This window comes from Salvelinus fontinalis, chromosome 36, assembly GCF_029448725.1.
Source record: "Salvelinus fontinalis isolate EN_2023a chromosome 36, ASM2944872v1, whole genome shotgun sequence".
NCBI lineage: Eukaryota > Metazoa > Chordata > Actinopteri > Salmoniformes > Salmonidae > Salvelinus > Salvelinus fontinalis.
The window spans coordinates 13,108,623-13,136,432 of NC_074700.1; the positions used below are offsets into that span (position 1 = coordinate 13,108,623).

Below are 27,810 nucleotides of genomic sequence, written 5' to 3' on the forward strand. Positions count from 1 at the left end.
GTTGGAGCTCCTGTGAGTCGACAGAGCGACAGGAAAGCAAAATGGCGGATGAAGATGTTACGCTGGATGGTAAATCGCTACAATCGCTCCGTGTGGCGGATTTGAAAGCCGCTTTGGAGCATCGACATCTCCCTAAAAGCGGGGCGAAAAATGCGCTCATTAAGCGACTGAAAGGGGTAAGTTTGGCGCCGGTTACTGCTTCTACCGACGAGCTGGTCAAGTTAAGCAGGAGGCGAGAGTGAATTATAGGCCGTGTTTCGGGTGCGGGAATCATAATATTAGGCACGCGTGCGGAGGATTTCAGGTCTGGCAAATTATCCATCGGTGTGTTAAAATACTTCGAACCAATTATATAATTGTATTTTGTGGTGCAGCACACTTCAAAGTTGAGATGTGTTGCACGGACCGATCTGAAGGCCCAATCGGAGTGTGTGCTAGCGAACTAACTAGCAGCAGTACCTCTGTCGTCGGGCCCGCGCTCTGTGTGAGTGAGAGGAAAAAGGGGGCAGGGTGATTGGGTACGCGCCTGCCCATATGCGCTGTTTATAGGAACATTAGCTCGGTAGCTAGCTTAGTAAAGCAAACATATTTGAGATAATTAACGTATAGTTGCTTGTCTTTTTCTCTTCAATTAGCTAGCTATATTATTTAACGAAGTCAAATTTTCCTTAACACTACCACCAGTGAAAAACATTAGGTTTCCAGTAAACTACTGTTAGTGCTGAATATTAATTTAGACACCATCATTAGAAAAATACTTTTCCCAATTGCATTATAATTGCCTCATAAGTGTCTTAACTTAGAATTGCACACAATGCTCAGCAATCACAAATAATGTCATACATTATAACGACCCGTTTTTCAATCAGCCATGCAGTTTCCTATGCTTGTATTATGGGCAATATCCTGTGTAAAAATGGGCTATTCTTCCGCATTTCCAATAGAATGCAAGCTGAAGGTTTGCAAATGTCAGTGGAAGGGCGATCGAAACTCAATGACCCAAGTCGATTTGGATTTACCTATCCCAATGATGCCCCTCCTATGTAACAGACCAACGATCCATTTCGCCTCTACGTTCCCTATTTAGCCTATATAGAATTAAAACGGGTCTGTTCATTAGAAGAGAAGCTCCAGAGGGCAGGACAGAGAGAGTGTTTCAGAGACCCTGCTCCTGACCACTATGACGAAGTTTTGGGCATCACTTGCAGCTGGAGTTGGAATGGGAACAAGGGCTTGTTGTCCTGTTTAGGATGCTACAAAATTGGTGACTGATTTTAAGTATGTGCCTCCAATAATTTGGTTGGTTTTGCTACAATGTAAATGTTAAATGTTTAGTACTGTCTGTATTGCTTTTTTCTTTCCCTCCTATGATGATCCCGCCATGCTAATATTGATGCACCAGACTGACAGTGTGTCTCTGGGTGCAAGTGAGTTAAACTCACTTTTGCATACTGACTGGGTCAGTGTGTGCTGAGGAGAATAAACCAATAGTTCTTATTAGCCTGCATTGTGAAAATACAACAGCATGGTTATGTTTGTGTTTTATGTGTTTTAACCAGTAGTTTGCTCGCTGTTTTAGGCTCTGATGTTGGAAAATGTTAAGAAGACTTCCACTTCCCACATTGGGCTCCAGCCCAACTCCCAGGTAAGAGACCAAGCAATACACTATTGTTTGGAGAGTCGGTACTAGATGTAGAGACAATATTACGGAGGTTACCTGATTTAATTGTCAGTCATCTGTGTGTTTCAGACCAGATATGTATATATATATATATATATTTTTTTTTACCCTCAAATGAATTAGAAAATATTTCAACCTGTATCGTTCAATGCACAGAGGTGATCATTTTACCCCCTCCTCCTGATTGTGTCTATCATTTTAGGTTGTGGTGAAGGTGAGTCCTGTATCATTAAAACACACAGGTAGCCTAGTCTTTCCCTTCCTGACTTTCTGATGTTGTGTTTATGTCCCCTGTGTGTTCAGATTGGGGAGGAGATGAGCCAGAACAGCTTCATAAAGCAGTACCTGGCTCAGCAGCAGGAGCTCCTCCGCCACAGGCTGGAGAGAGAGGCCCGGGAGGCGGCAGAGGCCGATGGTAAGACACACACAACCAGGCTCTAATATCCACACTAGCACACTACTTAACTTAGAATGCTAGTGTTGAGTGGACATTGGAACATAGCAGTCTGTTCCAATATACACACTGAAGCAAGGTTTTGGGCATGCATTGTAAGTGGTATGTGAGTTTGGACATGTAGTTCAAGTCTGCACTCTATCTGAACAATGTACAATGGCCCTATAGCTTAGTGCAGTTAACAGCTGTAGAGTGATACCAGTGAATGAATGGAGGGCAGTTAGCTTAGTGCCATTCACATCTGCATATTAACAGTGGCCTTATAGCTGAGTGCACTTGTCATCTGCATATATGGATAGTGGGTCCATCTCAGGCCTCTTGCATCATGTAATGTTCCCAAGTCCTTATTGTCTCCGATGATGATCCCGCCATGCTAATACTGATGCACCAGACAGACAGTGTGTCTCTCTGGGTGCAAGTGAGTTAAACTCACCTTCTCATACTGACTGGGTCAGTGTGGGCTGAGGAGAACTACTAGGAATAAACCACAGTATCCACTTTAATATATTTATTATTTTATCCGAAGGTGTACTAACAACTTGTCTTTATTTATTTTAACCTTTATTTAACTAGACAAGTCAGTTAAGAACAAATTATAATTTACAATGACGGCCTACTAAGAGGCAAACGGCCTCCTGCGGGGACGGGGGCTGGGATTAAAAATGTGGGACAAAACACACATCACAACACTACATAAAGAGAGACATAATACCCTGACTACACCGCTCGCGTCGCATGTGTGGCAAAATAAATTTAGAAATCTATATTATTCAATTATTGCACCCACACTGCTCGCGAGCGTCTGCGTTGCCAAGGGCTAAAATAGAAGTCAGTTCTATTTGTGACGCAGATCGCGCTGCAAGTCCTGCCTCTCCCATCTCCTCATTGGTTTATAGAAGCGGATACCCACGTGCCATCTCCTCATTGGTTATACCCACATGGGTGATTGACAGACGAACTGTGTTGTCGGTCGTCGTGGTAATACTATGAAAGTTTAGATGCCAATCACCATATAAGTTCAAAGATGAAAAAGCCTTGAAGGAGGAGAGATGACTAGAAACGATTTGGTTGACCGTTTTATGTGTGGATTAATTGTCGGAGTAGAGGACCTTGTGCATTTCAGGTAAAATTACAACGTTTATATCCCAGGACAAATTAGCTCGCAACAGCAGGCTAGCTTAATAGGACAAATTAGCTAGCAACAGCAAGCTAACTTAATAGGACAAATTAGCTAGCAAGTGCAAGCTAGGTAGCTAAATTGCTATAAATGTTTAATGCTTTTGGACCTGTCCCCAAATTAATGTAATTGGTTCAGCGTTTGTTTTGATATTTTAACCTGCGTGTCGTAATCGCGTTTGGTGTGGGGGGACAAAATACATTTATGCACGATGGCGCACATCTGGTTTGGATTCCGTGTAAGATAACACATCATGGCAGCAACACAACATGACAACATGGTACAAACATTGTTAGGGACAGACAACAGCACAAAGGGAAACAAGTAAAGACGACAATGTATCACATGAAGCAGCCACAAGTGTCTGTAAGAGTGTCCATGATTTTTATTTATTTTACTAGGCAAGTCAGTTAAGTCCAAATTCTTATTTACAATGACGGCCAAACTCTAACCAGGGAGATGCTGGGCCTATTGTGCACCGCCCTATGGGACTCCCAATCACGACCGGTTGTGATACAGCCCAGGATCGAACCAGGGTCTGTAGCACTGAGATGCAGTGCCTTAAACCGCTGCGTCACTCGGGAGCCCCCCGATTGAGTCTATGAATGTAGAGATGGAGATAAAGCTATTCAGTTTAAATGATTTGTATATACCAGGTTATTTTTGTTATGTTGAGTGAGCTGTCTTTCTTGTGCTCTCCATTCTCAATTGAGTTGTAGTGCAGAGTCTGCAGACATCCCAGTTCCAAACTCTGACTCCTAACGTCTAACCTCTGTTTCCTCTCAGCAGGGGAAACAGGCCCGGAGGAGGAGGAGGAGGAGGACGACGACGACACAGAGCAGGACAACGACAGTGCTTCCTACCACCCTGACAAGGTCAGTAACACATACACAGCAGAAGATGTTCAAAAGCCAATCACATTCGAACGGTCCAAGATATATTTATTCTCATATAATTTCTTGTTCATATCAGGCTAGCTAACAGTCTCAATTTCTCTCTCTCTCTCTTTACTTCAGCATCGCCCCATACCCTCCCAGCCCCCACTGACCCGGGCCGAGGAAGAGGAAGGAGCTGGAGGGCCAATGATGATGGGGCAAGGAATGATGTCTCGTAGACCACACTTTGGCCCAGGCTCCGTGCCCCAGGAATCCCCTGACGCCCCTGGATCCTGGATGCAGCAGCGTCTCTCACTCCACACTGGCCTCCGCCACGAGGAGCCCACCACCCCCTCACCGCCCCGCGCTGTGGCCTCCCTGTCTGTGCGTGTCCTGGGGGACCCAGAGCGCCAGGGCCTGCCACCCTCCATGCCCCCCCGCGTCCAGGCCCAGGAGAATGAAGGCACCGCCCCGGCGGATGACGACCGACCCGCCCACTATGTGCTCCACCTCAGCCGCTCCGCTCGGGCAGCAGCCAGCGCCGGGGGTAACCGCGTCCAGGAAGACAGCGATGATGATGACAGCAGTGAGGAGGACGAAGATGAGTGGGGACCTGCGGCGGGGGCAAGGAGAGGTGGCGGAGGAAGAGGAGGACGTTCCCCTCCTCGGCCCCAGCAGCCTTCCCCCAGCGTCCCAGTGGGCCGAGAGAGGTCCAGACGCAAGCTCCAGCCTCCGCAACACATCCCACCTCAGCAGGTAGTACACCAGCCCCCCATGCAGCTCCGCCAGCCCACCCCGCCCCCCTCTCCACCCCCAGAGCTCTCCTTTCCCCTCCCCGACACCCCCAAGCAGAGCCCGCCCGACATGGATGAAGAGCCAGAAGGAGCAGGGGCTGGGGTAGCCGTCCACTCCCCTCCAGGTGGCCTCCAGAGGCAGGACTCCGACTCCAGCTCCCGCTCCAGCAGCCCAGAGCCCCTGGCCCAGCGGCGGCCTGGACCCCTCTCCCTGCTCGCCCGCAAGATGGCTTCCGAGGGAGCGTTCGGGAAGAGAGGTGAGGGTGCCTCAGACGGCCAGACAGGTGGTGGGGAGTCGTCCAGACCAGGAGATGGCAGTAGCAGCGTCCCAGAAGCAGGACCGGGGGCTGGGGTAGTCCTGTTCCGTGGGGCTGCTATCACCCACATCGGCGGCAGCAATGCAGCGCACTCCGGAACTGTCCCTGTACCTGAGGTCCCTGCACCAGTGCCTATGTTTGGATCTGGAGCCCAGTTCCATCCTCTCTCTCTGGTGTCTGGAGCAGCTGTCCCCAGCATCACCCTCACCGCGGAGCCCCAGGGTCCATCTGGAGAGACGGCACAGAAGAGGACGGAGAAAGAAAAGAAGCAGGTGGAGGAGAGGGAGATGAAGCAAGTGGAGAAGGAGAAACAGGAAGAGAGTGAGAGTTGCCTGCCGCCATGGAAGCACGGACGTGACGTGACGTCTGTGTCCTCGCAGTTTGGGTCTGGGGGGTCAGAGGTGCCTGCTGTGCACCAGGGGGACAGCCCGAAGAAGTCACCCTTCGGCAGGGACGAACCCCTCTCCGCCCCTCCCGGCTCAACCGCCTGCCTGCCTGCTCTCGCCCCCAAGAAGCCCCGCATGTTCTCCGACACCTCATCCGGCTCCATGGCATCCCCTCCCAAACTTGAACAGCAGGGGTCTGTGGTGGTGACCACCCCAGGGGAACCCCCCCTCAAACAGGAAGTCCTCGTCTCAGGGGCCCAGCAGTACACAGACAACACCATAGAGGTCACCTCACCGAACAAGGCGTCCGCGGAAAAGCTTGGATGGAAAACTGGGGGAGACACTGTAGAGAAGGAGAGTGACAGCCAGGCAGAAAAGGCGACAACGAAAGCCGCCGGCGAGACCAGGAGAAGAGGACCTGAAGAGGCTGTTGAGGTTGAGCCCATGGGGCCTGTTCTGCCCCCCTCTTACCCAGGTAAGGGAGAAGAAGAGAAGAAGCGGAAGGAAGACGTGAGAAAAAAGGAAGAAGAGCGGTGCAGGCAGAGGAAGAGGGCGAGCGACAGGAGGTCATCCCCCTCCAGCGGCGGCGACTCTTCATCCTCCGACTCGGATTCTGGATCCTCTTCATCACATTCCTCTGGCTCCACCTCCTCCCGGGACAAAAAAAAGGTTAGTGACTGGCTAATCCGGATGTCAATCAAATCTTTCTCTCTGCAATGACAAGCTGCCATCACCCTTCAGTACAGAGCAGTGTAGACGTTAGTCTCCGATGACGATCCCGCCATGCTAATACTGATGCACCAGACTGACAGTGTGTCTCTCTGGATGCAAGTGAGTTAAACTCACCTTCTCATACTGACTGGGTCAGTGTGGGCTGAGGAGAATTAGTGAAAGATGCTTCACCACCTGTGACATGCTTCTTTATATTATGGAACATAATCATTTAACATACCAACCCCTCTTCCCAGCAATCTTTCTCGACATGCTTTGATTTGATCATATTAAAAGGGGATTCTTTACTGCTACAGAAGTGGCTTCTTGCTTTTGTCTCTTAACACGGCGCATTGATATTTTGCCATATCGTTTGCTCATTCTATTTGTTTCTCAGAAATCTGTCCCGGGAAAAGGAAGAGGGGATGAAAGGAGAAGACTGGGAAAAGGAGGAGAGAAGAAACAACCTTCCAGGTCAGCCATAATACCATTTGAGTTGCTCTCACAACGCACACACTCCTCGCTGTTCTTTACACACACACACCAGCGTTTCTGTTAGCTGTTGAAAAAATTTAATTGCTGCCTGTTGATGTAAATACGTTTGACCGTTCATGGTTAATTTGCGGCAATTTAATTCCACTAAATGATGCGTGTGTATATTGGTTATGTATCTGGGGCGGCAGGTAGCCTAGTGGTTAGAGCGTTGGACTAGTAACCGGAAGGTTGCAAGATCGAATCCCTGAGCTGACAAGGTAAAAATCTGTCGTTCTGCCCCTGAACAAGGCAGTTAAAACCACTGTTCCTAGGCCGTCATTGCAAATAAGAATTTGCTCTTAACGGACTTGCCTAGTTAAATGTAAAAAAGAAAGTCTTAACACACGCACAGCATACAGATGCAGAGCCCTTTAGAAAAATATCTGACAGCCCAAACATTACGCCACAATTCCAAATGCAATCACGCGTTCAAACGTTTTTTGGCCACGATTAAAGAGGTAATATTTTTTATTTCTCAACTGGTAATTGAAGCTCACTTCCCATTAGCCATTTAAATGCATAGGCAAGGAAGGCAGCATTTTCATGTGTGACACACATCAGTGTGTCACACACCACTTTGTAATGAGCTGGAGGCAGTATGGATACTGGAGGCAGTATGGATACTGGAGGCAGTATGGATACTGGAGGCAGTATGGATACTGGAGGCAGTATGGATACTGGAGGCAGTATGCATTTTGAAAGCATTTAGCTGCTTGTTTGAAACCTGAACATTTTACTACATATGAGGCATATTGTACCTTGCTTCAAAGTAGCTGAGGAAAAATCCGACGATATCCGTGGAGGCAATTATTTCATAAAGACCCGTAGCCTCCTACCTTGTGAACTTTGCTGCGCTAATAATGTTAAGAAATAAGTTTATCCATTTTTTTTTAGGCTAAACGTTCTGATCTGTTGCATCAGACTCATTGCCTTTAAAAAAAAAAAAAGAATGATAAAATGTCTCCTAGGCCTACCAGTTGTATGAATTTGGGAGCACCGTGGGCGGAAGCCCTAATCAGGTTACGCTCCCAATGCATATGGGTCTGAGAAATGTACCGATAAATGAAAATGCTGCCGGTCAAATGTCCAGCGCCACATTTTCATAACAGAAACGCTGACACACACACTTCACAAAACAAACCCTTGGTGAGCTGCTAATATTTGCACACATACATTTTCTGATGCATTAGCGATTTGTACAGTGCCGTGAAAAGGTATTTACCCTCTTTCAGATTTTTGTGACTTATTTGTGTGTCTTGCTGCATGATCTAGCTGCTCTTCAGCTCACAGACAGATGTCCTGACATTCTCCTGTAGAATTCTGATACAGAGCAGAATTCATGGTTCCTTCTATTAATGCAAGTCATCCAGGTCCTGAGGCAGCAAAGCATCCCCCACACCATCACACCACCACCATGCTTGACTGTTGGTATAAGGTTCTTACTGTGGAATGCAGTGTTTGGTTTTCGCCAGACATAATGGGACCCATCTCATCCAAAAAGTTTATGCAAGTTTGCCAAAAAGCACCTGGAAGAACCTGAATGACTCCTGGAAGAATGTTCTATGGGCAGATGAGTCAAAAGTATACATTTTTGGATGATGTCCCATTATTGCTTTTTCAAGAAATTACTTCTGAAGGAATTTGCCTGGAGGTTTTTATTCTAGGCGTAAAGCTATTTCAACATGTCCAGGCAATAACAGGCTACACTGACAACTTGAGTTTGGCTCCCAAGTTTCTAAACCATTCCAAGCCATCTTTGGTATAGCGTCGTTGGAATTGAGGAAGTGTGATCCTAATCATTATTTTCTCAATCTGCAGTAGACGTCCTACATGCTCCCCAGCTTGCAGATGTGCGCTAAACCGTGTACTTGCACTTGAGATGCATTTTAAGGCTATGGATGAGAAAGTGAACTTGTCATTTCTGAAAATGTAGTTTAGTTGGGGGCCTGCTTTGCGATCTCTGAACAAACAGCAAGGGTTGCATTAAGTAGACACTTTTTTACTGACACATTTGGCAATGTTCAATTCATTGACAACTTATAAACAAAGGCATTCACTAAAAGTTGACACATTTAGGCTCTTTATGGGCTATGAGCAGCACTTTGTTTTAAGCATCAATTGATCGATTCAGTTAGGCCTATTTTAATTCTCAAACCGCCAGGCACACCTGTCAAATTTAGACATTTCTCTCAAAACACAGCGATGTCGATCCGCACTAGATTAGTAATATAAGAGGACTGTGGACTTGTTTTTTTTTTTTTTTGCGGCTTGAATTATTACTGTAAAATGACGGACTTAATGATGGATATGTTGATTTGTGCTCTTGCACATAATTCCATAACCCGATCTCCCCCAGTAAAACTAATCCCGTGTGAATAAGACTTTACACACAGGTGTTCAGAGCACGCTAGATACAGTCCATTAGGAAAGTATTCAGACCTAGACTTTTTCCACATTTTAAGTTACAGCCTTATTCTAAAATTGATTAAATCGCTTCCCCCCCCCCCACAATCTACAAACAATACCCCATAATGACAAAGCAAAAACAGGTTTATAGAATATGTTGCACATTGATTACAAATAAACTGAAATGACATTTACATAAGTATTCATATTTACTCAGTACTTTTGTTGAAGCACCTTTGGCAGTGATTACAGCCTTGAGTCTTCTTGGGTATGACGCTACAAGCTTGGTACACCTGTATTTGGAGTTTCTCCCATTCTTCTCTGCAGATCCTTTCAAGCTCTGTCAGGTTGGATGGGGAGCGTCACTGCACAGCTATTTTCAGGTCGCTCCAAAGATGTTCAGGTCTGGACTCTGGCTAGGCCACTCAAGGACATTCAGAGACTTGTCCCGAAGCCACTCCTGCGTTGTCTTGGTTGTGTGCTTAGGGTCGTTGTCCTGTTGGAAGGTGAACCCAGTCTGAGGTCCTGAGCTTTGCTCCGTTCATCTTTCCCTCAATCCTGACTAGTCTCCCAGTCCCTGCCGCTGAAAAACATCCCCACAGGATGATGCTGCCACCACCATGTTTCACCTTAGGGATGGTGCCAGGTTTCCTCCAGATGTGATGCTTGGCATTCAGGCCAAAGAGTTCAATCTTGGTTTTATCAGACCAGAGAATCTTGTTTCTCGTGATCTGAGTCCTTTAGGTGCCTTTTGGCAAACTCCAAGTGGGCTTTCATATGCCTTCTACTGAGGAGTGGCTTCTGTCTGGCCACTCTACCATAAAGGCCTGACTGGTGGAGTGCTGCAGAGATGGTTGTCCTTCTGGAAGGTTCTCCCATCTCCACAGAGGAACTCTGGAGCTCTGTCAGAGTGACCATCGGGTTCTTGGTCACCTCCATTACCAAGGCCTTTCTCCCCCCGATTGCTCAGTTTGGCCGGGCGGCCAGCTCTTGGAAGAGTCTTGGTGGTTCCAAACTTCTTCCATTTAAGAATGATGGAGGCCACTGTGTTCTTGGGGACCTTCAATGCCACAAATGTTTTGATACCCTTCCTCAGATCAGTGGCTCATCACAATCCTGTCTCAAAGTTCTACAGACAACTCCTTCAACCTCATGGCTTGGTTTTTGCTCTGACGTGCACTGCCAACTGTGAGACATTATCTAGACAGGTTTGTGCCTTTCCAAATCGTGCCCAATCCATTTATTTTACCACAGTTGGACTCCAATCAAGTTTTAGAAACATCAAGAATGATCAATGGAAACAGGATGCACACGAGCTCAATTGAGTCTCATAGCAAAGGGTCTGAATACTTATTTAACTAAGGTATGTTTTCTTATAAATTAGCAAAAATTCCTAAAAACCTGTTTTCACTTTATGTTGGGGTATTGTGTGAAGATTGAGTTAAAAAAATAGAATAAGACTAACTTAACAAAATGTGGAAAAAGTCAAGGTCTGAATAGTTTCCGTATGGACTGTAGCTAATTAACACAGGTGATTCCGTCTGTCTTCCGTTAACAAGAGCCGTAACATGGAGATATGGGTGTTTGGGAACCCTAACCCTTATAAAGGTGCAAAATACACCTACATGTGCGCCCGGGCCGACATTAATAGAACCCCCCTCTATCATCCCTGCCTCAGTTGTCTGTAATGTGAATGTTTCTTTGGAATTTAACATGTTTAACACTTGCTTCTGGGCCCGGTTTCCTAAAAGCTTCCTAAGGCTAAGTCATCGTGAGAACCTTCGTAGGAGCATTGTTACATTTCCAAACGGTTTCCCAAAACAATGTTATTAATGTCACATTTGAACCTGCTCGTAATCTAACGCCTAACTCAGACCACTCGTTGAACAGCTAAGTGCGACGTTGGATGTATTTTTGCCCTCCCCGCGTCACTTTATACACATCTCTGCTAAACATAGAATCACATGGTTTGGTTTATATGTCTCTCTCTGACCGCTGATAACTTGATCAAAGTTAACTATAAATACAAAGTTGCCAATGTCTTTGCAATTTATACAAACAAGCGACATATAAAAATAAGCTTCAAATGAAAATTGAGATGACCTGCATTACAATAAACAGTACGGGCCCGGGGTAATCATAATTACATACATTTAATGTTCAATTGAGTTCTATTTTGATACTTGTAGGCTGTCTAATGTGTAGCCCAACATGTGTGCAATGATGTGCCAAATCAGTGATTTAGTGCATTTTGATTGGGTAAGCAATTCGAATAAGCCACCTCAATATTTGCAGCCATAGGTGGTGATAGGAGCTGATCCGTCGTCAGTATTGTAAAATAATGGTTTGGTCAGATTTTAATGGAGAAAACTGATCCGAGTTCAGTTCTCCCTTTCGATACTATAAGTATGGACACATGCTCCAACTTAGACTGTTCTCTCTGCGTATTGTTTTGAGAAACGCATGTTACATCTTCGGCCGTTGTAGGAAAGATGCATCGTTTAAGCGCTCCTAAGCTCCATCACTATCAGGAAACCGGGCCCTGGTCATTGATCTGTGGATGGATGATTGGACTCCAGGAGTGGATGGACGTCTCAAGGTAGCGATTATAATAAAAGCAGGAAGCACCATTAGAACATGTGTGAATGCAGATATATTTTATGTGTCTTGCCTTTGCCAGAAGATACCGACCCTACCCGTACGCTTGTTTACACTGAGATGCACTGGGGTCGGAACGCAATCATGATTACATTAAGACACTTTGGAGCCGGCGTAGGATATGTGTGGGAAAACGTACCTCAATGCGGACTACTAGTTTTCCTGGAAAACTGCACTTTTTCACGTTGGGCCCCGGTCTAAGGCACTGCATCTCAGCGCTAGAGGGGTCACTACAGACACCCTGGCTCGAATCTAGGCTGTATCACAACGGCTGTGATTGGGAGTCCCATAGGGCGGCGCACAATTGGCCCAGCATTGTCCGGGTTTGGCTGGTAAAGGCCGTGATTGTAAATAAGAATTTATTCTTAACCGACTTGCCTAGTTAAATAAACTCTTGCCTCATTATCATTAAGTTTTAAAGTCCATCTATGTCTTGAAGTATGTTTCATGGGTTTTGATGAATGACATTTGACACATGGATTTATTGGAAAGAAAATGTTTATTCCATATAGAGATGACGCAATAAGTTGTCCAGAACACCACAATGTTTTAGTTTGATCCATTGTAGCTACTCTACTACTGCCAAATGTCAAGTTCGTTGTTACAATATGGTGTCCCTTCACTTAACGACAGCATTGTGAACAGTCAAAATGCTTACTCGCGCGACTACTAGTTATAGAAAAGGTAGTCGTACTTCTTGTTAGTCGTTTGATGAGGCACCCTACAGCCGAAGAGAGACGGTTAGTGCAATCCGAGATTCTTGGGACGTCCCTTCCCTAAATGTAAACAAATAGTATCTATTATATTGATAAAATAGCAGGGTGACCGCTCTAACAATAGAAATACATGTCCTCAATTATTGAAGGCCTGGGAGATCGGGTGGGACTGTTCTAGCCAGTGAGGGCAGATACGCGTGTGAACAACAGGCACACAGCTGTCGTTTTTCTCAAAGTAGCCGGAATGCCATCCACTTACCAGTACATTTGTAACAGGCTAAAACATAACGAAACTTCTATACGATAAAAGGAAGCCTCACGTAATTCGACACTGTTAGATCTCCATACAACGTTGAGGGGAGTAAATCCTCCAGCTTCGTATTTTCCTTAACCCCTACAACAATAACTCGAACCATTTGAAATGTAAACTTCAGTGGGGTGACGTCAGAGCTGGAGGTCCCAAGGATCCCGGCTAGTTTCCCCTCTCGGCTCGCTATCCAATATGGCCGTCGTGTGTGTATTACTACTCTGATACCGTCGCAGTGCACAAACCCGGCAGCCGCATAAGGATTTCTCGTCCTCAATTTCAATCCGTGCCTGACTGGAGCAATCGATTGCGATAGAGCGTTAGGTGTCGGCGGTTCCAGCCAGACAATATGCTGTCGGAAGGGACCGAAAACGGGTAAGATGGAGAGCGAAAGGATAGGCATTACGTTGCTAGATTGGCTTCATCGGTAGTAGCTAAGGCGCTGCCAGTGTTGATTGTGTCATGTCTCAACCGCTCGTTCACCCTGCCCGCCTGGTGCCCTAATTAAATTATCGTTAAACTGTCGCCACATACGTTTTAACTGTCAGCGGTGGGCGTTTTAATTTTTAGACTGACACGAAGTGTTACATTACATTCATGCGTCGTGCACGTGAGTGTCGCTCTCCGCGTCCACGTGGGGTGTGGATTTGTCGGACTCGGGTTGGGGGAAGGGGATGGGAGATACCGGGTAACTCCACAGTCACTCAAGTTTACTAGTACCAGAGAATCCATATACGCAGGTAAGTAAGTAATAAAACTGGTCGTGGCTGGATCAAACGCATCATACTGAGAATCATGCAGAAGCTTTTAAGCTTATGAATTAAACAACGAATTACTTCCTCCTTGCTCTTGACTCGTCATAACATGTGTCAGGTTATGCTGTGTGTGTGTGTGTGTGTGTGTGTGTGTGTGTGTGTGTGTGTGTGTGTGTGTGTGTGTGTGTGTGTGTGTGTGTGTGTGTGTGTGTGTGTGTGTGTGTGTGTGTGTGTGTGTGTGTGTGTGTGTGTACTAGAGCTCACCTACACTCTGTGAATCCAATGGATGTTTAGGGGACATTTTCTATCTGAATGTACACTACCTGTCTCGGTATGACTTCAGTGCATGTATAGATGTACTGCATGTCTCACTCTCTGTGTGAAGCCAGTGCAGACTGGCTGTCTTACTATATGAATCCAGTGTAGGTAACGACTGTCTCACTCTCTGTGTGAAGCCAGTGCAGACTGGCTGTCTTACTATATGAATCCAGTGTAGGTAACGACTGTCTCACTTGAGAGGTGGGTATGACTGATTCATTGTCCACCACCTCTGTCATTATTTTATGCTTCTTTTGTCAGGTTAGTTATTGCTGTGTAGAGGAGATGGTGTCAGACAGAGCCATGTATAAATATATGACTCTGGTGTCAGATTAAGTCGTGACGATGATAAAGAATACTGCTCATGATGTTAATGAGCAGGTGTCACCATGGGAGATCATTAATACACACGACATCTGTTGGCAATTGTGGGTGTGTGTGCCCTTAAGGTGTGTCATAATTGTCCAACTGGCTAGGCTGTCTCTTGAGGGTACTACATGGACTACCAATGGTCAGTGTGGAGTAAGGGTTTAATTATATAAAGGAGGGGAAATGGGGCCCTCTTTAGCAAAGAGGCAGTTTGGTCCCAACAAGCACATACTCTTAATGATCACATCGGGGACCGGGTGCTCCTCCACTTCTGCCCCACTGGGGTGGTGTTCTAGTTGACATCTGTCCCCTGGCCCCTCGTAGGCCTCAGATTGCAGGTGTGTGTTCGGAGAGCGTATGAACAACGACTTTGCTTTTTTTGTGTGTGGAGGATGTGGAAGGCTTGAGGGGTCCGAATCGCTTATCAGTCAGTGACATTAGGATGACCCTGCAAGTGATCTCAATGTGTGTACGCGTGTGATCTTTGGTTAGACAGCCGTGCATGTCTTGGTTGGTCAATCAGTGTGTGTGACTGACCGTATGAGGAGTTTGTTTTGAGGAGTATTTGTGACCTCGTAGCTGGGTCGCTGGGTGTCAGTTGGCTGTATTCTGGTGTGAGTAAGTTATTTATAGTTGCACTGTCCCAGATAACTGGCCTCAACCAACCTTCCCTTCTCTCTCTCTCTGTTTCCTGTCTTCTCTCCATCTGTCCTCTGTGTGTCTGACTCTCTTTACTAGAGGTAGACTCATCCATCTTATCTTCTCTGCTTTTTGATGAGGAACACAGTTTTGTTCCTTCCTACTATATTTACTTTTTAGCTTTCATGGCTAATGGTTGTAGGTAGGATGAGACCGTTTCTTTGCCGTTGTTTGTTATCTATGTGTAGATAATTTACGATGCCGTTCTTTATTCAGGTCTTTGTATGATAATACATCTCTCTACTATCCTCATTCTCGCTCTCTTGCTCTCTCACTCCTCCTCGTGCTTTCTCTCTCCCCCCAGGGAGAAGAAGCAGTCTTCCCTGTCGGAGCCGTCCGGCCCTGGCCCTATGGAGGTGGAGAGGCCAGACCCAGAGGGCTCCAGGGCCCCCCAGCCCACCCCCGAAGGGGACCCAGAGAACAGTGAGGGCCGCATGGAGGAGGTAAGGTCGCTGAGAGGGAGAGGTGGGGGTCTGGGAGCATGGGGATAACTGGGGGGGGGAATGTTTCAGGAACTAACCCCCCTCGTCCAATGGCTTAGTCTGGTACAGTGTGTGTCCCAAATGGGACCCTATTCCCTACATAGTGCACGACCCTGTTTTGACCAGAGCCCATAGGGTGCACTATAGGGAATAGGATGCCATTGGGGACACAGCCCTGGTTTGAGACAGTTAAAACGTCCGTTGATGGATAGTTGCGGATGTTTCAGGTTAACAGTGAACCAACCTACTAACCCCCTTGTTACTATGGCTTTGTTTGGTACAGTTCAAATACCCATAGATAGAATCTTCTCTCCGCAAATGGGACTTAACAAACTAACCTAACCTCTCTGAGCTAAATGTCGATTAGATACTCACACATAGACATGCCACACACACACGTTATTCTATTTCATTCTATATCTGGAGGCTTTCATAGAGCAGTTGCCTTAGAGACTTGACTGCAGGTGGTTCATCTCTAATGGGGTGTGAAATTAGTCGTGACCTCCACACGGACTACATGCATGCTCCACATCGATGTTGTTGGGTCGTGTGTGAGAGGGTGTGTGTGTGAGAGAGAGGGCGAGTCAGGGTAATCTACAGTCACATTGCTCATTATCTCAAGATAAACTAATACTCACACACACGCACATAAATATGCATTTAACATTTTCCAAATCCTCTAATGACCATACAGTCTCCTAATAGGCTGATCACACAGCTCGCGTCGTGTGCGCAAGCGGTGCAAAATAAATGTAGAAATCCATGTTATTCAATTATTGCACCCACACTGCTCGCGCGCGCCAACGAGCATCTGCGTTGCCAAGGGCTAAAATAGAAATCGGTTCTACTTCTGACGCAGATCGCGCTGCAAGTCCTGCCTCTCCCGTCTGCTCATTGGTTTGTAGAAGCAGGTACCCACGTGCCATCTCATTGGTTATACCCACGTGGGTGACTGATAGACGAACGAGTTCAGTGGCGGTAATGCACCTAATTTATGAAAGTTGCCAATTGCAATATAAAGTCAAGAGAAGAAAAAGCCTGGAAGGAAGAGGGATGACTAGAAATTATTTGGTAGACCGTTTTATGTGTGGATTAATTGTCGGAGTAGAGGACCTTGTGCATTTCAGGTAAAATAACAACTCAATGTTTATATCCGAGGACAAATTACCGAGCAACAGCAAGCTAGCTAAATAGGACAAATTAGCTAGCAAGTGCAAGCTAACTAGCTAAATTGCCCTACATGTTTAATGCTTTTCGACCGGTCCCCAAATTAATATAATTGGTTCAGAGTTTGTTTTGATATTTTAACTTGCGTGTCGTTTGGTGTAGGGGGACAAAATAAACGTATGCACGATGGCGCACGCACGCAGCCGGTTTGGCCATTTTGAAATGAGCGTAAACCTTCCTTCCCTTCTTGTTAGTCAGATCCAGTAGGGTAAACCAACTGTGTTCAGTGGCTGAACGGACCCCTCATTTTGATTGACCATAGTCCATTGAGAGAAATTCAGAGCATTCTGCGCTTTTACATATTTCTGATTATAAACTAATGTAATTGGTATTCAGCAAAGCAATTTCTTTTGAAATGGCTCACTCTCAGTGTGTGTGTGTGAAGGGGGGGGGGGACGGGGGACCTCAGGGTTTGCATGAGTAATAGCCTCTGACAGTGTGCAGGGAGAGATGCATCAAATCTCTCTTTTCTGCTTTCCCTCCTTTTCTCTCTACTTCTGTCCTGACTCTCTCTCTCCTGACTCACTCACTCTCTTTCTCTCTCTCTCTCTCTCTCTCTCTGTCTCTCCTGTCTCTCTCTCTCTCCTGTCTCTCTCTCTCTCTCCTGTCTCTCTCTCTCTCTCTCCTGTCTCTCTCTCTCTCTCTCCTGTCTCTCTCTCTCTCCTGTCTCTCTCTCTCTCCTGTCTCTCTCGCTCTCTCTCTCTCTCTCTCCTGTCTCTCTCTCTCTCTCTCTCCTCTCTCTCTCTCTCTCTCCTGTCTCTCTCTCTCTGTCTCTCCTGTCTCTCTCTCTCCTGTCTCTCTCTCTCTCTCTCTCCTGTCTCTCTCTCTCCTGTCTCTCTCTCTCTCTCTCTCTCCTGTCTCTCTGCTCTCTCTCTCTCTCCTGTCTCTCTCTCTCTCTCTCTCTCTCTCTCTCCTCTCTCTCTCTCTCTCTCTCTCTCTCCTGTCTCTCTCTCTCCGTCTCTCCTGTCTCTCTCTCTCCTGTCTCTCTCTCTCTCTCTCTCTCTCTCTCTCTCTCTCTCTCTCTCTCTCTCTCTCTCTCTCTCTCTCTCTCTCTCTCTCTCTCTCTCTCTCTCTTGTCTCTCTCTCTCTTGTCTCTCTCTCTTGTCTCTCTCTCTTGTCTCTCTCTCTCTCTCTCTCTTGTCTCTCTCTCTCTTGTCTCTCTCTTGTCTCTCTCTCTCTCTCTCTCTCTCTCTCTCTCTTGTCTCTCTCTTGTCTCTCTCTTTCTCTCTCTCTCTCTCTCTCTCTCTCTCTCTCTCTCTCTCTCTCTCTCTCTCTCTCATTCTCATGATCTCTTTATTTCTTTTGGTGTGACTGCTGTTTTAAAACCCCATTGATTGCTTTGTTACGAAGGTGCCCATGCCTCTTCCATTGCCCTTAATGGTACCTGCGTACTACTGCTACCACCACCTCCTCCTCCTCTTCCTCCACTACTACTCCTACTCCTCCTGCCCCGCTATGCCCAAGCGCCTCGTCTGGACCTGAGCTAGGCCCCAGAGTGACCGCTACTACTACACCACACCTGGTATCACTGAGTTACCCTCAGAGACCCAAGGCCTCACCTCTAAGCCTCCAGCACAGAACCAGAGCCTGGCCCACCAAGGCCTCCCCTCTAAGCCTCCAGCACAGAACCAGAGCCTGGCCCACCAAGGCCTCCCCTCTAAGCCTCCAGCACAGAACCAGAGCCTCCAGCACAGAACCAGAGCTTGGCCCACCAAGGCCTCCCCTCTAAGCCTCCAGCACAGAACCAGAGCCCACCAAGGCCTCCCCTCTAAGCCTGCAGCACTGATTCAGCCACAGAATCAGAGGCCTCCCCAGAACCAAAGCCTCCCTCCAGCCCAGCCCTGAGCCAGCCACAGGGTCTGAGCCTGACCCACCAAAGCCCAGAGCTGAGCCAGCCAAAGAACCAGAGGTTGAACCAAAGCCACCCCTAACCTCCAGCCGCGTCGTTCACTGAGCCAGCCAAGCCAGCAGGAACACAATAACATCACACCAGAGGCTTTCTGTTGCCACAGCAACCAGCAACATAACCCTGGGGAGGGAATCCCACTCACTGGACTGCCTGCTGAAGAGAGAGGGAGGGGGATGTTGTCTGCTGTCGTCGCCCTCCCGCCATTTTGTGGAGAAACTAAAGCGACAGCTACTCGCCACGCCCGCACCGAGAGAGCAGGAGCATGTTCTGCCAACCTGCAAGCAAGAACGTGGAATACAGACTTATCACAGACACGATGACTTTCTGCTGTTTATCCTCGTTTCCATGCCAGTCTGCCCCCTACTGGTCGAGAGGACTGTAAACAGGCAGGTGCCTTTCTGCCTCATGGACTTGAATGAACAGGGCCCACCTACACACTGATGAGGCCCACCCAGACATCACCATGGCCTGATAATCTGAAACGACACCAAATAGACATTCTCCTGTGCATCTCTCAGCTGTGTCTTAATGTAGACACTCAAATGGATTATTGAAGTGGATTTAAAACATTATTTTGGACTTCATCTTTTTTTTCATAAAATACAACCTCTTGAGTGCAAGAAAATATAGAAATGTTTTGTTACGGGCCCTTTCATTGGCTCATTCCCTTGTTTCCGAATGCTCCTATTGGCTTGGCCTGCCAGGCCAGGAGCCAACCTGGACCTTGATTGGCTGGTCAATCCTCATCATAGACTATTACAACCTTCTGGATCTGATTTGAACTTTTCACTTGCATCAAAGACGAAAGGACATCTTTTAGTAAAACTGATTGCAGTGCACACACAGACTAAGTCATCAGTATGTGTGCTTATAGCCTACAAACTGAATTCACAGCTTTTTTTATTTAATTACATTTTTTTAACCTATAGATCTCCCTAAGGCTTCCCTCCCACTGAACTTTGACCCTACACGAGTCGCTATGGATTTAAACTTTAATCTGTGATCTCATTGGACTATTGGTTATTACACAACCAGAGGTTTTTCAGTTGGAACTTTTCAAGTTTACAGGGCATGCAAGTTCTGTCATGGACATCAAGCTATCCGATTTGTTTATATTGGGACTTCCAAAGTTTTGGCCCCCTTCTACCAATATTAAACGACAAACCAACAATTATTGAACCCCTTGCATAACAAGCAAAAGGCAAAATGACTATCAAGCAAAGCACCAGTCAAAAAAGTCCAAGGTTAAGATCACTTCCTGCCTGCCTGCTAATCACCATTCAAATAGAGTCCCGCCCTCACTCCTCTGCCTTCTCTGATTGGACCCTTGTTGCCTAGATACAGTACACACTGCCGTGCGGTTGAGCCATAGCCAAGCCAGTGAGAAATCAGGTGTCAATGGTACCAGGAAATGACTTGTCATTTTTCTCTCTATTTGAGATGTATATTTTTTTGTATTTTTTTGTATTTTTATTTTTTACATCTGTTAAGAAAGGAAATGTCAGTTTCTTCTCAGGTCTTTTTGGTCGTTTACTTCTACGGCCGGAGGATTGACTTAATTTCACTATGTGTAACTCAGTACAACCCCTTTTTTAAACTCACGATTACTGCACTTTCAATTTGATTGAAAACAAATCCTAATTTGATGTCCCAAGCTGATGTCTATCCTGAGTGTCTGCATACATTTCCTGCAGATCACCCTTCTTTATTTGAACCCCCCACTGTATTGGAACGGCAGTATCAGCCCAGACCTGTTCAGGTGTTTCTGGTCTGACAGACAAGGTCTCCAGCGCCCACCCCTCTGCCTCTGTGACATCAACACTGTCGCAACACAAACAGCCACTCGCTACATTACTTCCTGTAATATTTCATGGACATTTTCAGCCGCCAAGACAGGCCTTTTGTAAAATGTCAAATGTAAGGACAACGACATGTAACTGCCCTAATGAAGTCGGTACATGATTATAAACAATGCATCCACTTAGTATAGCCGGTCTCTGCTTTAACACATACAGGAAGATGACACAACGCCCGGTATCACTCCACTTGGAGCTGAACGGTATTAGTCAACGTCAGTCAGTCTTCTACTCAACCAGCTGAGGTCTCGGATCGATGTAGCAGAGGAAAGCTAGTCGAGGCCTTAAATTAGACCCCTTCACGTCATCATTTCTATGTGTTCGGTTTGTACTCGGTGGGCACCACAGCAACACCACAGGATTATATTCCGTTAATTACCACCGTGTCTACAGGAACACACCAACACACACCAGTAGGAGTTGTCTAGTGATTAGCCTAGCTACCTCCACAGTAACACAGTAGGAGTTGTCTAGTGATTAGCCTAGCTACCCCCACAGTAACACAGTAGGAGTTGTCTAGTGATTAGCCTAGCTACCCCCACAGTAACACAGTAGGAGTTGTCTAGTGATTAGCCTAGCTACCCCCACAGTAACACAGTAGGAGTTGTCTAGTGATTAGCCTAGCTACCCCCACAGTAACACAGTAGGAGTTGTCTAGTGATTAGCCTAGCTACCCCCACAGTAACACAGTAGGAGTTGTCTAGTGATTAGCCTAGCTACCCCCACAGTAACACAGTAGGAGTTGTCTAGTGATTAGCCTAGCTACCCCCACAGTAACACAGGAGGAGTTGTCTAGTGATTAGCCTAGCTACCCCCACAGTAACACAGGAGGAGTTGTCTAGTTATTAGCCTAGCTACCCCCACAGTAACACAGTAGGGAGTTGTCTAGTGATTAGCCTAGCTACCCCCACAGTAACACAGGAGTTATAGCTGACACACACAAGGAGGGGTGTACATTGGTTGTCTAGTGATTTCTTAGTGCTACAGCCACACCAACACACAGCAGGAGTATATTCAGTCCTTCTCTAGTGATTATCTTCCTGTGTTCTTTGAACGAAGGTGGAGGCGAACGTGTCTGGAGTCTCTCTGTATCGACCAAGCCCCCCCATCTTCTCCTTATGTGGTTTAATAGGAGCCTGTCAACCATTTCTCTCTGTCCCCCCGCCTCTGCTCTGTCTATCCCCCCGCCTCTCCTCTGTCTATCCCCCCGCCTCTCCTCTGTCTATCCCCCCGCCTCTCCTCTGTCTATCCCCCCGCCTCTCCTCTGTCTATCCCCCCGCCTCTCCTCTGTCTATCCCCCCGCCTCTCCTCTGTCTATCCCCCCGCCTCTCCTCTGTCTATCCCCCCGCCTCTCCTCTCTCTCTCTCTCTGTCTCCCCTCCTCTCTCTCTGTCTCCTCTCTCTCTCTCTGTCTCTCTCTCTCTCTCTCTGTCTCCCCGCCTCTCCTCTCTCTCTCTCTCTCTGTCTCCCCGCCTCTCCTCTCTCTCTCTCTCTCTCTCTCTCTCTCTGTCTCCCCGCCTCTCCTCTCTCTCTCTCTCTGTCTCCCCGCCTCTCCTCTCTCTCTCTGTTTCCCCTGCTCTCTCTGTCTCTCTCTCTCTCTCTCTCTCTCTCTCTCTCTCTCTCTGTCTCCCCGCCTCTCTCTCTCTCTCTCTCTCCCCGCCTCTCCTCTCTCTCCCCGCCTCTCCTCTCTCTCCCCGCTTCTCCCTCTCTCTCTCTCTCTCTCTGTCTCGCCGCCTCTCTTCTCTCTCCTCTCTCTGTTTAGTCCCATTATGTGGGTCTGATCTCTCCCCACACCCCTGGGGTATGTGTTATGTCCTCTCTGTCGTTCCAGAGTACCACTCCTAAAGCTTTGGCCACACGCAACATCTCTTTAACCAGTGAGTATTACTATTTTACCTTGTTACAGATTCTCACCTCAGTGAATAAGGACTTTTATGTCTTCAATCTGTAATTGACAATCAAAAAGGGTTAAAGTTCCCCCTCACGTTATCACCGTCATACAATCTGTGATACTAACCTGTTGTTTCTCCCAGCAGGCAGTAAGACGTCTCCAGAGGGAGCAGGAGAGGCAGAGTCTGGGACCGCCGCGGGGAGGAAGAGGAGGTGGGGATCCAGCACGGCCGTCACCACCAAGAAACCTTCCATCAGCATCACCACAGACTCTCTGAAGGTACTGGAGGGACACGCATTCTGACCACCCATTAAGTTCTGGACAAACAGCATCACATGGAAAATGAATAAAAACACTACATTTCACTTCAGAAAGAACATCAATTCAACGTTACATTCAAAATGATTGTCCTTCTTTCGCTCACCCCCCCAGTCTCTGATCCCAGACATCAAGCCCAGTCAGGAGGCTGTGATGGATCTCCACCCAGACGACAGCCAGCTGTCTGGGGACGAGGACACCTCCACCACCAGGGAGGACCAGGGCCTGGACAAAGACCTTAAGATCAGACGCACCGTCACACAGGTGGGGAGTACATGCATAAAGCCACTGTGTCTCACTCAGGACAAATGTAGACTTGAGCTGGGAGTCTGGTGTACTACTGCTACACCTGTCCTGGAGGTGCTGCAGGGGGTCAGATGGGTCACCTGTTTCGTAGGCTACTGGATCACACAGACATCTATGTAGCATTACTGGGCGGAGGACAGTTCAGTGTAATCTCAACTACCATGCAATCTCTTCAATGATCACCTTAATAGTATTTAGAGACATACTGGTAGACAACATGTAGATTTCAAATGGCTTGAGGTCATCCTCCCCCCCCACTGTGGTATTATTAGTATCGTCCTGCAATCCGCTATAGTGATTAGTTCTCTCTCCTTCATTCACAGGTGGTCCCAGGTGAAAGCCATGAGAATGGCCAGGGAGAACGAGAGGAGGAAGAGGAGGAGAATAAACAGGAGCGTGAGAGGACACACAAAGAGAAGAGAAAGAACAGCTACTCAAAAGAAACCGCGGCGTCTCAGTCCTCCACAACACACGACGCCAACGCCAAGAAAGGTAACAAGCCACAGGGTTGGGGTCAATACCATTTAAATTCAGAAAGTAAAACCAATTCCAATTTGACATTTTCCTCATTGGAAAAACATTGAAGAGAATTGGAATTTCAGTGTATTTCTGAATTGACTGGAATTTAAATGGATTTGACACCAACCCTGAATTACCACACAACAGTTCTGAAGTGTAACACAATCTCCCAAGCCTCTCGGGCAAATACTTTTGTATATATAGTGTATGTGGACACCCCTTCAAATGAGTGGATTTGGCTGTTTCAGCCACACCTGTTGCTGACGGGTGTATACAAATCGAGCACACAGCCATGCAATCTCCATAGACAAACATTGGCAGTAGAATGGCCTTGCTGAAGAGCTCAGTGACATTCAATGTGGCACAGTCATAGGATGCCACCTTTCCAACAAGTCAGTTTGTCAAATTTCTGCCCTGCTAGAGCTGCCCCGGTCAACTGTAAGTGCTGTTATTGTGAAGTGGAAATGTCTAGGAGCAACAACGGCTCAGCCGCGAAGTGGTAGGCCACACAAGCTCAAAGTGCAATGCAACACTCACTACTGAGTTCCAAACTGCCTCTGGAAGCAACGTCAGCACTGTTCGTCGTGAGCTTCATGAAATGTGTTTCCATGGCCGAGCAGCCGCACACAAGCCTAAGATCACCATGTGCAATGCCAAGCGTCGGCTGGAGGGGTGTAAAGCTCGCAGTCGTTGGACTCTGGAGCAGTGGAAACACGTTCTCTCGAGTGATGAATCACACTTTGACGAGCAGGTGTCCACATACTTTTGGTCGTGTAGTGTATGTGACAAACTTCTAACCACTTTTCTTTCCTAATTTCCCCCTTCTCTCTTTTTTTCCCCTTTTCATTTTCATTCTCTTTTCCTTCCTCTCGTTCTGTCCCTCAGTCACTCCCAGTGATACTCTGGTGCGTCGCTCCATCAGTCAGCAGAAGTCTGGTGTGTCTGTTACCATCGACGATCCGGTCCGCACAGACAAACTGCCCTCTCCGCCCAGAGGCAAAGTCTCCAACATCGTCCACGTCTGTAACCTGGTGCGACCTTTCACCCTGGGCCAGCTGAAGGAGCTGCTGAACAGGACAGGCTCTGTGGTGGAGGAGGGCTTCTGGATCGACAAGATCAAATCTCACTGCTACGTCACTGTGAGTAGCTCTCTCTCTCACCCGGTCTCTCGCTCTCTTTCTCATACCAGTTATCATTGTCTGTCTGAGAATCAAGTCTTGTCAGATCATTTATTCCCAGATGACTTAATTGAGCCCTGATGGCTTTGAAAGTCCACACCCACACCATTGTTTCTCAAAGAATTGTCCATTGTTTGTTGACCTGTCTCTCTCTCCCCCCAGTACTCCAGCACAGAGGAGGCTGTGGCCACACGAGCTGCTCTGCACGGGGTGAAGTGGCCCCAGAGCAACCCTAAGGTCCTCAGTGTGGACTTCTGTGAGCAGAACGAGGTAATTCTACGAGTAGAGGGAACAACCGGATAGTACTAGTAAACACTAGGACCCCAGGAAGAACCCTGATGAACTAAGAGCCCTGATGAATGGGTATCATTATAAACTAGCTTGGGAAAGAAATGGCTGGCGCTTCACTTAGGACTAAATGAATATAGCCCAACAGAAGGAATACCTCGGTCTATGGTGTGTAGATCACGTGTATAAAGAGAGAAAATCATATATTTTAACACACATTAAACCAAACCCTTCCTCTCTTAACCATCCAAGAAAGTGTTGAGTAATGCAACACTGCTGCCCGTGTAAAAATGAACCTCTCCTCTCTTTCCCCCTATTTTCCTCTAATTCATCCATCCCCTGGTTCTCTGCCTTCTCTAGCTGGACTTCCACAGAGGTCTGCTGACCGTGGACCCCAGAGAGGAGCACCGGCCCCAGCCTGCCGTGGGTCCTGGAGGTCCCAAAGTCCGACCGGGGGGGCTGCCCCCTCTGATGACTGAACGGGACGGGCGCTCGGACCGCGGGGCTGTCGGAGGGGTGCGGAACCAGTGGGCGGAGAGAGAGAGGGAGATGGAACGCCGGGAGAGGACCAGGGCGGAACGCGAGTGGGACCGGGACAAGGTGCGAGACTTCGGAGGCAAACCAGGAGAGGAGAGGGAGAGAGGGAGGAGATCTCGCTCCCTGGATAGAGAGAGGAGGCGAAAGGAGAGGGAAGGGAAGGAGAAGAAGACCGACAAAAAGGGTAAGTGAAGAGAGGGGTTTTAAGCCTTGCAGGAGCTCCTGCTGTCTGTTAGCACGTTAAAACAGACATTTGAAAGTATGTATTTTTACTACATCATGCTAGTGAACACCTCATAATGTCCTCGCTGTGTTCGTAGCCTATAGATATGAGGTTCAGACGCTCACTCTCTTCCCCCGTCCTCCATTTTGACCTATTCCAACAGATGAGCCTCCTGTCAAACTACTAGACGACCTCTTCAATAAGACCAAAGCAGCTCCCTGTATATACTGGCTTCCCCTCACTGAGGAACAGGTTTGAGACACACACTTATCATAATGCAACAACTTGATAGGTGTGTGTGTGTTGTCATTAATTACCTTTGTTGGTATCTCCAGGCAAACCAGAGGGGGAAGGAACGGGAAGAGCGACAGAAAGAACGAGAGAGGAGGCGGAAAGAACAGCAGGAGGAGGAGGACAAGAAGCGAGAGGAGGAGAGGAAGGAGAGAATGAAAAGTAGAGAGGAGGGAGGCGCTGCGGTCAGCACTGGAGGTGGGAGTGTCCGGGGATCTGAGGGAGACAGGGACAGAGAGGGTGAGCGAGGGAGGGACAGAGAGGGTGAGCGAGGGAGGGACAGAGAGGGGGAGCGAGGGAGGGACAGAGAGGGGGAGCGAGGGAGGGACAGAGAGGGGGAGCGAGGGAAGGACGGGGACAAGAAGAAGGACATTGGTGGTTTCAAACCCAAAGGTCCCGATGCTAAACCCTTGTCGGGGTTCCGACGCTCCCGTAGCCGCAGCAACCTCCGAGACAGACGCCGCTGAGTGGGGTCACAGTGACGGAGAGACACGGAGGCAGGGAGGGAGAAAAAAGGAAGGATGCAATCATGTGACACACAATTGGAACACCACAGAGAGAGAGCTAGTCCCCTTCCTTTCACCTTAAAACACTTCCATTATCTCCATGGTAATAGTCTGTTCCTCCTTACTAGTAAACTGTCCTTTAGGCCAGGGAGACTCCAGTTTAGAAAAGCCCACCTCCTCACTCTGTAATGCTTTGTGTCTCACATTTACATGTATAAACTACCTGGTCACATGTTGATTGTTAGTGAAGTAAAAATGGCTGCCTCCTAAATGGTACCCTATTTTCTGTATGCAGGCCCTCGTTGACAGTGTTGTACTATATAGGGAATGGATATGGTGCCATTTCAGACATTCTCTCTTCCTCCGTCGTCAGTCTGTCTGCCCACCTATTGGGTGTATGTGGGTCTTCCTCATACGAAGCAGTTGAAGCCTATGCTAAGCTCTGTAAATAGTCCTACATTTTAACCAGAGATGGAAACAAAGGGTGGAGATTTGGCTCCCTCTAGCTTATGTGCGCTGCACTCTTGAGGCTTGGAACGAAGTAATAATCCATTTAAAAATAGCAGACCAACCTACAAACAATTTTACTATTCCAAAATTCTCTGAAGTCATTTTTTTCTACTACCCGTACCAAGGCCCTTTGTAGGGTCATGTGAAGGTTATATTTTCTCCTTGTATGTTTTATGATGAATCTTGTTCATCTCAGCCTTTGATGGGTTTTGTGTTCTAGTGTGTGGTGGTCTGATATCCCTCTCCACACAATAAGGTTACAGCTGGTGATGTCATTACACTGAAATCACACTATGAAACTGTCCGTTTGCCATGTCAGATGGGTAGGGACATTTGTGTGGGGCGGGGGACTGATTTCATAGACGCACACTTGGCATGTATACTGTTATGGGTAGTTTGGGTGGGGAGGGGAACCAAAAGCACTGAGAGAATCCGTGTGGCACTGGAATGACATTTAGAACTGTCCCATTTGTCATTGGATGAGAGTAAAACTTAATTATCTACTGTTTTAATATTCATTTTATGATTTTAGTTTGAGACATTTATTTGGCTCATTTGTTCGTCTCCTGTAAGTGCTGAATGTACAAATTAAAATATATGCAAAGTTAAGTGT

At 47.2% G+C, this 27,810-nt stretch overlaps 1 protein-coding gene and 3 non-coding genes across 6 annotated transcripts; all 4 read left to right on the plus strand.

Annotated features, from left to right (window-relative positions):
- Positions 1–27,806, plus strand: acin1b (apoptotic chromatin condensation inducer 1b). Of its 3 annotated transcripts, none has more exons than XM_055900744.1 (16): positions 1–176; positions 1,580–1,645; positions 1,985–2,096; positions 4,099–4,187; positions 4,329–6,353; positions 6,793–6,869; positions 15,462–15,600; positions 22,462–22,507; positions 22,664–22,800; positions 22,954–23,103; positions 23,469–23,637; positions 24,550–24,803; positions 25,005–25,112; positions 25,491–25,851; positions 26,054–26,142; positions 26,226–27,806. In XM_055900744.1, the coding sequence occupies exons 1-16, from the start codon at positions 42–44 to the stop codon at positions 26,646–26,648; spliced, it is 4,380 nt and encodes a 1,459-aa protein (XP_055756719.1). In that variant the 5' UTR covers positions 1–41; the 3' UTR covers positions 26,649–27,806. The 3 variants fall into 3 exon arrangements, with proteins under 3 accessions (XP_055756719.1, XP_055756720.1, XP_055756721.1); XM_055900745.1 differs by having other exon boundaries at positions 22,667–22,800; XM_055900746.1 differs by having other exon boundaries at positions 4,102–4,187.
- Positions 1,363–1,479, plus strand: LOC129835859 (small nucleolar RNA U6-53/MBII-28). The gene has a single exon (XR_008756576.1). It is a non-coding gene; the product is annotated as a small nucleolar RNA U6-53/MBII-28 (small nucleolar RNA).
- Positions 2,487–2,605, plus strand: LOC129835857 (small nucleolar RNA U6-53/MBII-28). The gene has a single exon (XR_008756574.1). It is a non-coding gene; the product is annotated as a small nucleolar RNA U6-53/MBII-28 (small nucleolar RNA).
- Positions 6,449–6,567, plus strand: LOC129835858 (small nucleolar RNA U6-53/MBII-28). Its single transcript, XR_008756575.1, has one exon. It is a non-coding gene; the product is annotated as a small nucleolar RNA U6-53/MBII-28 (small nucleolar RNA).
- Positions 27,807–27,810: the final 4 nt, after the last annotated feature.